We start from the raw sequence: 12,899 nt of genomic DNA on the forward strand, positions 1-12,899 counted from the left end.
CAGTAATCTGAACGCCAACATCCCGTCCACTGGGATGCCAACTACATCCCTTTAATTGTATATGTATACATACATATATACGCACATACATAAATTTGTATGCTACTTATTGTGCTCAATCCCCATCTGTAAGTTCATTACCGACCTGCATACAGAGACATCCAGTTTTGCAGGCTGCAGCCGATGCCCTTAGGATTTTGAAGGCTGGCCAACCCACCACCTACTAAATTTACCCCTTGGTTTCTGATTCACAGAACTGTAGTGCTCTTGACTGTAGAACGGAGAACCTGTGATCTTCATTCTATTTCAATACTGATGGTTTGCAGTCCGTAGTGTTTTAGTGATGCTGAAATGCCATTGCTTTACTTAATACAAAGTAGTAAAAAAGTGTTTTTAAATATAGGCGACAGTCAAACATTAATGGACATTTTCGAATTTGTGTCATATTTACAATAATTAACATGGACCAGTAATTGTCTTCTGCAAGGAAAAATATGTTCATAGTAAATAATACACAGACACCTCAATCAAGTTGCATAGTTTTTGAATATTTAATAACTTTAAATCTTTCTAGTCAACATTATATCCACATCCATTAAATAAGAAAAAAAATAATCAAAAGCAATTGTATTGCTTAAATTACAAGAAAATGTACGGTGCACAAAAAAATTATACAAAAATAGTTTTCCATTTTATTTTCTCTCCATACATTATAAATTGTCCATTTGCACACACGCAAGATTTAGATTCCCAAGTACAGGTGTCCAATCTCTATAGAAAGCAGAATTTCTTCCAATTTACAGGAGAGGATTATATAAATAGTCTTATAGTGCAGCACTGGCTGCAAAACTTCAGCGTAACTGACTCCATTTCAGAACAAGCAGAGATGCCCTGAAAACTGTCACTTACTGTAGGAAACAAACATTTGAAGGATGTCTCCAGGCCGTTGTCAGTACATCCCCATGCAACACGTGATGGACATTCTTAGGGTAACAGTTATAAAAAAAAAGGCATGCCCGCATCACACAACTGTCCTAGCAGAGAACACCATTTTATTGCTTGTGTAGTGGCCATTTTCTGGTGATGCTGTCCTCGGACCACAGACAGACTGGTGCTGAAAATTTCAGACAAGCTGTGACATTTCTAATAAATAGTAGCAGAAATGGGGAGAAGGCACGTAATTAGGTTACGATTCCTTAAAAATCGGTGCTTTTTTGACAGGATGAAGATGCTAAATACAAAAAACTACCTAGAAGTCAAAAACTGCTACAAGCAAGTCTTGGTGAGAACAAAAGGAGTTTACATTAAACATAAAATTACGTTCTGCAGTCTGAATAATGCACAGTACTGTATGAAAAAGCTGGAGATGGATTTATAGCAGGTTCTTCAGATAGGTTTCCAACCATTATTAACAATTAACCCCTTCAGTGACAGACTTGGTGTTTTGAAAACCCTACAGTATTTCTTCACTGCTGGGCACCATACATGACTAGTACAGCGAGGAGCAATAATTAGCAACGAAGGGAGGCAAAATTCCTACTAAAATGGCTTCCCTCATGGCTATGTATATACAGTATTCAGCGTGTGTCATGTCTCCCTTTATTTTGTTTTGTAACTTATTCTAGATAAATGCAATTTAAACCATCTGAGACTCTGTATCTTGGGTGTCCTTTAGCCTCAAAGACAGTTATTTTAAGTATCTAACAGGCTTAGATATTCGATAGAACAAAAACATTATATTGATGGCGGAAATAGCAATAGAGGACATTCTTATGGATTTAAAATATATTTGTTAAAAGTGTAGCAGTTCATTTCTGTGCCACTAATGCACACTAATAATAAGGAACTCTTCTGTCAAGGATTAAATGTGACTTCAGGTTCCATAGACTAAAGAAATATGATTTTCTGAGGTGAATATGTATTTGCCATGGAAACTATGAAGGGTAGCAATACTCCCAGGAGTTCATGTCATGTGAAACACTAAGCAGAATGTGCCAATTCGTTTCAGCGTGAGAACAGTTAATAAAACTTGGAACTCTCTAAAGGTTGCTACCACTAGAACAGGATATTTCAGTTCCTTCTGGATCATAATTTAGACCAGGTGTTTCCTGACCAGCTAGATGGGATTTAAAGAGGATGTAGATAGTGAAAGCAGGGGCCTTATTTTTGCCGCCAGCAATGTATTAAAGCAACAAAGTATGATGACAAGAACATCCAATGAAAATTACTTAGGACTTTGCATATTGTAATATTAACAATACACTTTGGGCTGAATACAATGCAGTCAGGAGGTAACGCACAACTCAGCTTGATGACATTGCTGATAATGCAACTACAGACAAGAATAAGGTTTAAAATGGACTACAAACAAATTAACTTGACTGAGTAATGCTGCAATACTGGGGGGAAGGGGGGGGGGGGGGGAGAGACCCTTTAATTCGGGACACATGATCTACACAGGTTCTGTGGCTTATTACAACGTGGTAAGAGGTTCCTCCTCCCTCACTCAATGTTAAATTTTGCAAGCAGCTAGCCCTGTAGGAAAATAAGTTAAAAACTGGTCACATACATGAATGCCAAGCAGCAGGGCTTCTATCCACAAACGCCATGTGCACGGCACAGGACCAGCACTTTCTGTTTGGGACAAGACTGGTCACCTGCCTGCCCGCATTATGGTCATGCGTCATTATGAGCCAATCAATATTGATTAAATAATTTGGGGTCCACATTTTACTGAGCGCTATATCCTAGAGTAGAAAATAGATTGCGGATTTACCAGACAACTCTTCATTACTTTAGTGAGATATTAGCACCATTTCTGTGTCCACTGACTAGGCAAATAATCATCGAACAATGATCTCCATTACATATCTATGCCCTATCCCTTTGGGCACAGACACAGTTTGTAATGTGGCTTATCCATGTCCAAAGTTCCCTTGACTACTACTTAATATACTGTATGGTCCATTTCTCTTGGTTTTCAGTTTATTTAGTACTATAGGCTATATAATATTATTAGTTACATGCAACAGTTAATGTCAACATTAACCAGACTGCAACATATCCACATACATAGGCTTACCATACTATCCCAATAAACTGGGACACTAATGAATTACAAAGGCTCTCTAGCTGCTTAAACCCAGGTGAAATGTAGGCTTGTAGTCAGCCAGCCAGCCACAGAACCTGCTCTAATGCCATCTGTTGCAGGTTGCTTAGTAGACATGGGTGTAAAGAAGTACCTGTTATCAGCACAGCTTATGCATTTTTACTCATACAGTATATAGAGGTGATTAACAACAGTACAGAGGAGGCTGTCATTTAGTGGGCTCTACCAACATGCACCTATCAATTCACTAGGAGCAAGGCACCACAGTGGTGCCGGTAATCCCTAGGCAAATACTCCGTTGATTCAGCCTATAAGACTGTGTACAGGTGAAGGTAACAGCCAAATGACTTAACCTACTATAAAATTTAGTTCTAGATAGGGATTATAGCTATCTGTTCATACACAGACAGTGGCATCCTATATCTAAAGATGCTTGGTCTGATTCAGACACGGATGCATGCAATACATTGGGTGCGAGGGGTGGTGGTTTTGCCGGTGTCCTGGACTGCGTGCAAGTGGCAGTGGTTTTGCCGGTGTCCTAGACTGCTTCAGTAGATGCAGTTCCTCTGACCCGGGCAGCCAAATTCAATCGGACATTCTGATCAACCGTGGTATGCTCAGAAGTCTGCTGGGGTGGCTGTGGTGTGTCTTTGTGCGCACCACGGCAAATTAGAGCTGCAGCCGCAGGGCGTCTCAATAGACAGCCCATCGGCTGCAGCACTGGCATCATTTTGCATCCACAGCTGAATCAGGTTCAGTGTGAGAAGTCTACTTGCACACAAGTCCACAGCAAATTAATGGCATGACACATAATAAAGTATTACTGTGGGAGGGTAAAAGCCCTTCAGTTTCTCAGTCTTTAAAAACATACAGTAGCACAGTGTGTTCCCACATAATACAATGATTAACCTGAATGATCAAAGTTTGCTCACATTTGACAAATGATATATTGAAGACAAGCAATTAATGACAAAGTCCAAAGCCCTTGATATTTGTACATTTTGTCACTCTGATTTTTTCTTTTTAAGATGACACACACTGCTGTTTTGTTTAGCGTCTGGGTGTAAGAGGCAGGACGGAAGTTCTGTAATGACTATTCCTGTACCCACAGCTACAAGAGCAAGGCCATTAGAACAACTGCTTTGTGCACTTTCTGCTTTTGCACAGAAAGTCAGCGGCATTTGTCGATGGCGAAGCCAGCAATAAGATGGATCATGTAAATGCATTCTGCACTTGTCCTTTATACTTCTTTTTAAATATAGATTGTTCATGTCATATGTTTTCAAGCATCTGCTCTAATAAGGGCATTTTAAAAGACTAAAATAAGTAGGCTGCATACCACTATGCGGGACCCCTACACATACTTCTAGTAAGCCACAATTATCCTATTATACCCTAATGACATTCTTACAAGTCTCTCTTCCTGAGAATGGGTTACCGCCAGTCTAACATTAGAGGCAGACAGACTCCATTTGCAGCGGCAAAACAAAGCAGGTGTAAGCAACAGACCTGCATGGAAGCTTTATGTATAGATTGCTTATTAGAAGATGTTGGAGAACACACTGTCAGGTTCTGGCAGCATTTGCATTAAGGGACAGAAGACCACCTACCCACACCTCACTACATATTTTATTATTATTATTTATTTATTTATAAACATATGAATTTGTACTGAACGCTAGGCGTTCAAAATATGAAACGCTTTGAGACTACACATTGCAACATTATTTGCAGTACAGGAAGCACCTATTTAAGTATTCAGTAGCAAGGCATAAAAAGTAAAATGGAAGGAAACAATGCATACTGTAAATTCCATCACATCAAAGTAACTTCCTTAGTTTTGTAATTTTCCACCATTCATTAATAGATAAACCTCACCATTGTGCCAATTTAAGGCGGTTTTAAAATTTAAACTTTGGTGTATTTGGCAGTTAAGACTGGGACCATCATAACATTACCACCAACCATCTGGCAAAAGGAAGTGTGTACAGCAACTAGGAAAGCCCACTAAACACACGCATAGCCAATAATGCATCTGCTGTAAGCAGGAGTTGTTACTGAACCCCAGACAAAGATTTTGGTACCAGCAGGGGAAATGTGCGGTGTGGCCTCTTCTCATGTGTCAGAATAACTCAGAGAGCCGCTCACAAGCTGTATATTATTGCATGCTGGCATCACCATGGCAACCCCCATCTCAAACACGGAGATTCCCTCAATCATATATGAAATCTATCAAACATTGAGCCTCCGTATAGCCTGAAGCCTCCACTGATGCATCTGCCGTCTATGGACAGAAATTGCTGACAATATGGATTGCAAAGGCAACACCACCATATACAATAACCTTTATGTCCTATGCTAATTAGAGCAAATCATATTAGTACCAATGTTAGTGTGTCAGGATATTTACTCTTGGGTAGAATAGGCTGTGCACTGTATAGTATAAAATCCTGCTACCTATGAACAAAGGTGTTATGTACGGAAACCTTTACAAGGAGTTGTGTGACAAATCCTGCAATGTGTAGCCATGTTCTCTGGAGAACTATAGGTTAAAAGGTTATAAAAGTGCCAATTAATGAATTTGCATCCAGAGAACCTATGTACCTCATAGCTGTTCTTCTAATACTTTTTTATTCTATTAAAACACAGAAACATATCTAAAATTTCTATATACATTTTGCTGACCCTCAAGCAGATTTGAATACAGATACAGGACCTACTATCTAGAATGCTTGTGACTTTGGATTTTCCCATTGCTTGGAACATCACACCTCAAATATGTTAAGCATGAATTATCCCTGACATACAATAAGTGGTGCAGCAGTGCACTATATAGGGACAATCACCAAGTGCCATGTATAACATTCCGAGCAGCAATTATTATTTTTAATCATTCCTAGTTTTCAGGGCTTTCTGGGTAATACGTTTTCAGATCAAAGATACCATACCTTTATCTTCTTACCAGTGCTGTGTGGTGTGCATTAAGTATGTGATTACATTTCTTCACTCGGGGGTTTATTTATGAAGCACAAAGCCACTTCTGATCGTGTTTAACCTGAAAAGGCCAATACTTTTACTAGCAATGTTTGACTAATGAAGGCATTGGTCTTTTAAATAATCGGGCATAAACGCTAATAGAAGTGCCGGGTTTTACAGTCAGATGCTTCATAAATAAACCCCTAAGAGGTAAGATGTCAATTTCCAAAATAAGTGACAAATAATTTTCACAGAAACTGTGCAAAGAAATAAATGTGACCCTATTTCCTGAGTACGTGACAAGGTGTGACACCAGCACAACATGCGTTCACAGAGTGCATTGCTCTGACATACAGTATTGTACACAAATGGCATTTTTTTTAAACTCCAAAAATGAGGCTTAGTAAGAATCTATACATTTGTTCTCTCAAAATGCAGTTATGTGTACATCTACAATAGAAACAAATTAAAATTTCACACCATTTGGACTGGCATACGGCTGTGCCGAACCTATACAAATTATCTTCTAAGCATAAGAGACATGACCTTGGGGTTCATATTACCGATCCTATGCTTTAACTTAACCATTTTACAATGATTCACTGGTAAACAACCTAAAATTAATTTCCCCATCAGTGAAGCCATTTGTTTCCAATGCTTCCAAGGCACCACAGATCTGGCTTACATTAGGAAAAATCACAGCTTAACTTGGATACTGAAAGGGTTATCTGACACCCGCTTCTACAGGCAAAAAGAATAAAATAGAGATCAGTAAAGAAATATGGTAGGCACTAAGTTTAAACCAACAGTCTTGGGAAATGGGAGGCAGTCAATTTGTCGGTTGTCAGGATTCCGTCTGTCAGTAGACAGACGTCGGAATCCCAACACCCGGTGAAATACCGGCAATCGGAATGCCGACCGCTGGCCAAAATCCCCATGCGGGTGGTGGTCCACTCTGGTGGCGAGCGTAGCGAGGGGACACGCTGCGCTGACCGCCAGTATTCCTGCTTTCGGGATCTTGGCGTTGGTCTCCTGACAGCCAAGATATCATACTGATCCTTTGGGAAATATGTAATGATTGAAAAACACAGACAAAAACAGAAAGTGAAAGAGGAAAAAAAGCCAAAACAAAACAAAACCCCCACAAAAAACACTTTACAACAACAAGACAAGAAAAAAAAAAAGAAAAAAAAAAAAAAAAAGTTCAATGTTTCCGGGGAATTAGTCATATCCCTGGATGGAATCATAATTATAACGCTGATGTTTATCTCAGTATCTATATAGACTGGTCCAGTGTTGAAGGGAAACCTAAACGGAGTCTGCAGCATGGTATGATGTTTTGTGGTGGCAAAACCATATTCAGCATCAAAGGGCACTCTGTTGCTTTATAAAAGCAGTTCTCTCATTGTGAGCATCAAACTCCTCTACATCAGACTCCGAGAATCCTTCTTCACGCCACATATCCGATGGGATTCCTTTATAAGAGATGATCCCACTGTCCAACATATACAACTTTCTCCTGCCCAGGATTACTCCAGAGCGCACTTGAAGGAACAAAAAGACACCAACAAAGATCATGACTATCACGATGCAGCTGAGGCTGGCCACAATTATGGGCAAGTTTGAAGACAACACAGCTGCATCTTCTTCCATCTCTTTCAATGGTGGAGATTCTCTGCTAATCTGGACCTGGTGTGAGCAGGAGAAGTCTAGCGAGTTGTAGTGTGAGTGAGCAGGGCAGGTCAGGCAGTCATTTGCAGTAGTGCCCTTGCAGGTAAAGCATGAAGAATGGCATGCCACACAGACATTGGCCAGGAGAGGTTCTACATTGTTCTCTTGTGTGTACTGCATACGTTGGACACTGGCTGTGAACCCAGGTGGACAGGACTTCACACAGGTCTTCTGATGCAGGTAAAATCCTTCTTCACACACTGCACAAAGAGGAGAAATCAGAACCAGATATGAGAATACTTCTACTGAACATGACCAATGACAATTGGACTTTACACGAGCAATAGCTCATGTGTCGTGGCCCTTTCCGCCTACACAGCCACACTAGCACAAAAACTGCCATGGTACCAAATTAAACACTTTCACAATTTACATTTATAGGTAAAACTTCAATTCCTAATATTCCAACATGATCTTAGTTAATGTCAGCCACTTCCCTCTCCTTGTTCTTCAATCCACTCTGTGACCCGAAGTTTGAGAAAATAATCATCACAAATACTGAAAAGCCTGCTCTGACCAGGTTTTTAAGAAATAAAGGAATGGTTGTATTCATCTATTAATTGCACGCACCGTGGTGAGACCTTCTATTTATTACTGTGGATTTATGTTTTATGACTTGCACTGCATGGAGATTGACTGTGTCTGAGAGTAGACTGTGTGAGGTAGACTACAATGCCACTTACTGCAATTTGATTTCCAGTGATACATTTGGTTACAATCTAGTTTACATATGCTGCATATATAATTTACTATATATTGTATCTTACCTTAAGGCACATCGGTCACTTTTAAAGACAAATTGTGATATTGATCGACTACTGGAAACCATATTAGGGCGATTCTACGTGATGCACGGGACAGCGACACAAATTCAAACTACATACTTCTCCACAATACCAAGATTTTAGTAGGTCTTTTGTTATAGGGTAAGGCATTAAGCAATTAAGTTTTCATATAACAATTTCTTAACAGACCAGTTTAAAAGGAAGACAAATTTAAAAGCGTGTGATGCACGGGACTTTATGTCCCCTTTCTGGAGAATCCCCCATTAGTGGATTATATTAGGTCCCAAGAGCACCCTTTGGTGCATATATACTTCTGGTATTGATTTATTATACTTATTGTCCCCAGTCCTGGGAGTGTATATGTAGGTTATTGTTATTCATTTTTTTTCTTGAGTGAATTCTGTGTGTATGATTAAGCGCCTTTTGGGTTCTTTCAATCTTACGATTGGGAATAGTAACCTGCTTAAAGCGCGGCAAATGACGCGATCCAGTGAGGTTACACGTTTCCATTGACTGTACTTAGATATGGTTAAACATAAAATGACACTACAAAGTAAACCTTTAAAAACTTGTGTCAACATCTTTTTGTGTCGACCTTTTGACCCTGTCAATCACATGGGGTCGACCTAATGACAGTCTACATAGAAAGTGTAGCCTATTCTATACCACACCCAGCACAGGTTAGCAAATACAGTTTTTATCTAAAGCGTGTTTCTTATATAGGCAAAAAACACCCCTTCGTAAAATTTCCCCCAAAATGTCAGGACTGTTTGCAGCAGAGAAAAAGAAAAAAAAAGTGAGAGAGAAACTATTAAAGACTGTCCATTTTGTGTTCCTGAGAACTAAGCTCCCTGCACTCTCATGGCAGCTGTAATAGATTATACTGTACTACACACTATGCTAGCACAGCACAATATGCTAGACTACCTCAATTCAGCACACTGCAATCCATTATAGCTGGCATGCGAATGCGCAAGATCGAGAACCAGGAATTCTATCCAGTGTGTGAGAGCTTTGTCGGTTGTGCAGTCACCTGTAGATCATGGTTCCAATGTAAGTATATATAGTGGCCCAGTACAATATGCCACACTAAGCTGTAATGGGACACAGAAAATGACAATAGGATTTTAATACCTACCGGTAAATCCTTTTCTCTTAGTCCGTAGAGGATGCTGGGGACTCCGTAAGGACCATCGGGTATAGGCGGGATCCGCAGGAGACATGGGCACACTATAAGATTTTGAATGGGTGTGAACTGGCTCCTCCCTCTATGCCCCTCCTCCAGACCTCAGTTAGAAAACTGTGCCCAAGTGGACGGACATTTCGAGGAAATCATTTATTGTTTAAACACGGTGAGTGTCATACCAGCTCACACCACGAACATACCGCAGAACATGGCATTCAAAAGAATACCAGCCAACGGCATGAAAAATACACAGCCACATGCTGAGAAAATATGTAACACAACCAGTGTGTCAACACAACCAATAATAAGACACCGCCTGCCAAGGCATGCACAACATCAGCAACAGCCTGACAGAAAAGAAACACCACAAGAGTGTAACCATAACCAATAACTGCAGACACAGTACGCACTGGGACGGGCGCCCAGCATCCTCTACGGACTAAGAGAAAAAGATTTACCGGTAGATATTAAAATCCTATTTTCTCCTATGTCCTAGAGGATGCTGGGGACTCCGTAAGGACCATGGGGTTTATACCAAAGCTCCAGACCGGGCGGGAGAGTGCGGACGACTCAACATGAGGTCCCCATCAGCCAGGGTATCAAACTTGTAGAGCTTAGCAAAAGTGTTTGAACCCGACCAAGTATCCGCTCGGCAAAGTTGAATCGCCGAGACTCCTTGGGCATCCGCCCAAGAAAAGCCCACCTTCCTAGTAGAATGGGTCACCACCGAATTCGGTAACGGCAATCCAGCCGTAGAACGAGCACGCCGAATCGGATCACAGATCTAGCGTGTAACAGACTGCAGAGAGGCAGGCGCCCCAATCACGCTGGGAGCACACCGGACAAACAGAGCCTCGGTTTCCGCAATCTGAGACAAATTGGCGACTCAAAATAGGCTGATTTCTGCGAAACAAAGAAACCACATTTGGCAGAACTATTAACCGAGTTCTCAAATCCTCTCTATCCACATGGAAGATCAAACAGGGCTCTTGTGAGACAAAGCCGCTACTTCGGACACCCGCCTTGCGGACGTCAAAGCCAATAGCATGATCACTTTCAAAAAGAGAATTTTTAACACAACCTTACACAAAAGGTTCCAACCAGTGTGACACAAGAAAACGCAACACCACGTCAAGGTCCCACAGTGCCAACGGGGGCACAAATGGAGGTTGGATGCGCAGTACTCCTTTCACGAAGGTCCGAACTTCCGGAAAGGTTGCCACTTCTTTCTTGAAAGAAAATGTATAAGGCCAAAACCGCACTTAAATGGAGCATAAGTTTAGGCCTGCACCCACACTTGCTTGCAAAGAATGGAGAAGAACGACCCATCCGAAAGTCTTCTGTAGTAGGCTTCTTGGATTCACACCAAGACACATATTGTCTCCAAACACGTTGGTAAGGCTTTGCCGTTACTTCTTTCCTAGCCTGAAGAAGTGTGGAAATGACTTCACTGGGAATAGCCTTTTTGATTAGGATATGGCGTTCAACCGCCACGCTGTCAAACGCAGCCGCGGTAAGTCTAGATACACGCCCGGATCTTGCTGTAACAGTTCCTCACGTAGAGGAAGAGGCCATGAGTCTTCTATGAGTAAACCTTGAAGAACCGGATACCAAGCTCTCCTTGTTTAGACGGGAACAATGAGGATCGCCTGAACCTACGTTCTTCCTACGTTTATCACCTTCTGAAGAGTGAAAACAGAGGGGACACATAGACTGACTGAAAACACTCAAGAAGTCCCGAGGACGTCCACTGCTATAGCTTGAGTGTCCCTCGACCCGGAACAATATCCCGAGATCTCTCGTTGAATCGAGACGCCAGCATGTCGACTTGAGGCACTTCCTCAAAGACTTGTCACTTCAGTGAAAACTTCTCAATGACTACTGTATTTCTCCCGGATGGAGATTGCGTCTGCAGAGGAATCTATTTCTCAGTCGTTCACATCCGGAACGAAGGCTGCTAATCTAGCGTTTACCAGTTTCTTCACCCAGCGGAAAACCTTTTTCGGCTTCTGCCATTGTCGCTTTGCTCCATGTTCCGCCCTAGCAGTTTAGTTACACGACTGCTGTCAAATCGTCCGACAGAATTAACACGGGCAGATCATGAAGCATATGTTCATTGAAAATAGCTCTTAATTCAAGAAAGCTTATTGCAGACAAGCTTCCCAGGTTGACCTTTTCCTCTGGAAATACTTCCCTTGCAAGGACTGCTCCCCAGTCTCGGAAATCTGCATGCATGGACACCAGGATCTCATCCTGGATTCCGAACCTTCGTCCCTCTAGGAGGTGAGAACAGAGCAGACACCACAGGAGCGATATCCTGGCCATTAGGATTATATTCCGGCGCATATGCAGGGGAGACAAGGGCCACATTTCCAACTGGCCCCGTGAAAACAACTCTGGCATTTGACCAGCTCACGAAAAAAGGCCTCTTAGGCCGCACCCATCTTCTTCCTCAACGGAACATATTGATGGATTGTCACTGCAAATCTGATCAGACTCCGGATCCTCAGACCTCTTTCCACAGGAACACACAGAACTTCAACTGTTCCGTATCTACTCCAACACCCACCTCCGACGTCTGCGTCGTTGGGAATAACAGGCTTCCCCTGTGTTGAAGAACAGTCAGAGAGAAAACGACGATTTGCACCACTTGTGTCTTGACCTCGCCTTAATCAGGAGAGTGCCCCCGTACAGAATAACGATGGCTATTACTATAGAAAGAATACCATCCTACTGCCATCACTCCTGTGAAATGGCAAAGACATTCCTGGATATCCAACCAGGTAAGCTGAATGCGGAGAAAAACGACTTTAGACCCCTTACTATCTTTACATGCTGGAGCTCCCTGGTCTGAGAGATTCCATCCTGTAGTTCAACTTCGTAAGGAGAAATCTTTGTGGTTTTTTAGTTTTTTTTTGCAGGGACAGCAGGACAATGCCCTGAACCTGACGCAACTCTGGAATGGCGTCGCGTACTACCTCCCCTTCCAGAGGGGAAACAGCAAGATCTATTTGAAAAATCAGTGAGGGGAAACATCTGTAAACGCCAGAATGTCCCCTTTGGATTCTATAATTAACTCACAGGTCCTAGTCCATTCCCGGACTGACTAAAA

General features: G+C 41.7%; 1 protein-coding gene across 2 annotated transcripts in view; it reads right to left on the minus strand.

The window, feature by feature from the left end:
* Positions 1-527: 527 nt before the first annotated feature.
* Positions 528-12,899, minus strand: part of FURIN (furin, paired basic amino acid cleaving enzyme) — a 389,010-nt gene continuing 376,638 nt past the window's right edge. For both annotated transcript variants that reach the window (XM_063925863.1, XM_063925862.1), the window contains exon 16: positions 528-8,016. In XM_063925863.1, coding sequence (XP_063781933.1) covers positions 7,451-8,016 — 566 coding nt within the window. In that variant the 3' untranslated portion in view covers positions 528-7,450. The remainder of the gene's footprint in view (positions 8,017-12,899) is intronic.

The sequence above is a fragment of the Pseudophryne corroboree genome, chromosome 6 (genome assembly GCF_028390025.1).
Source record: "Pseudophryne corroboree isolate aPseCor3 chromosome 6, aPseCor3.hap2, whole genome shotgun sequence".
Taxonomy (NCBI): Eukaryota; Metazoa; Chordata; class Amphibia; order Anura; family Myobatrachidae; genus Pseudophryne; species Pseudophryne corroboree.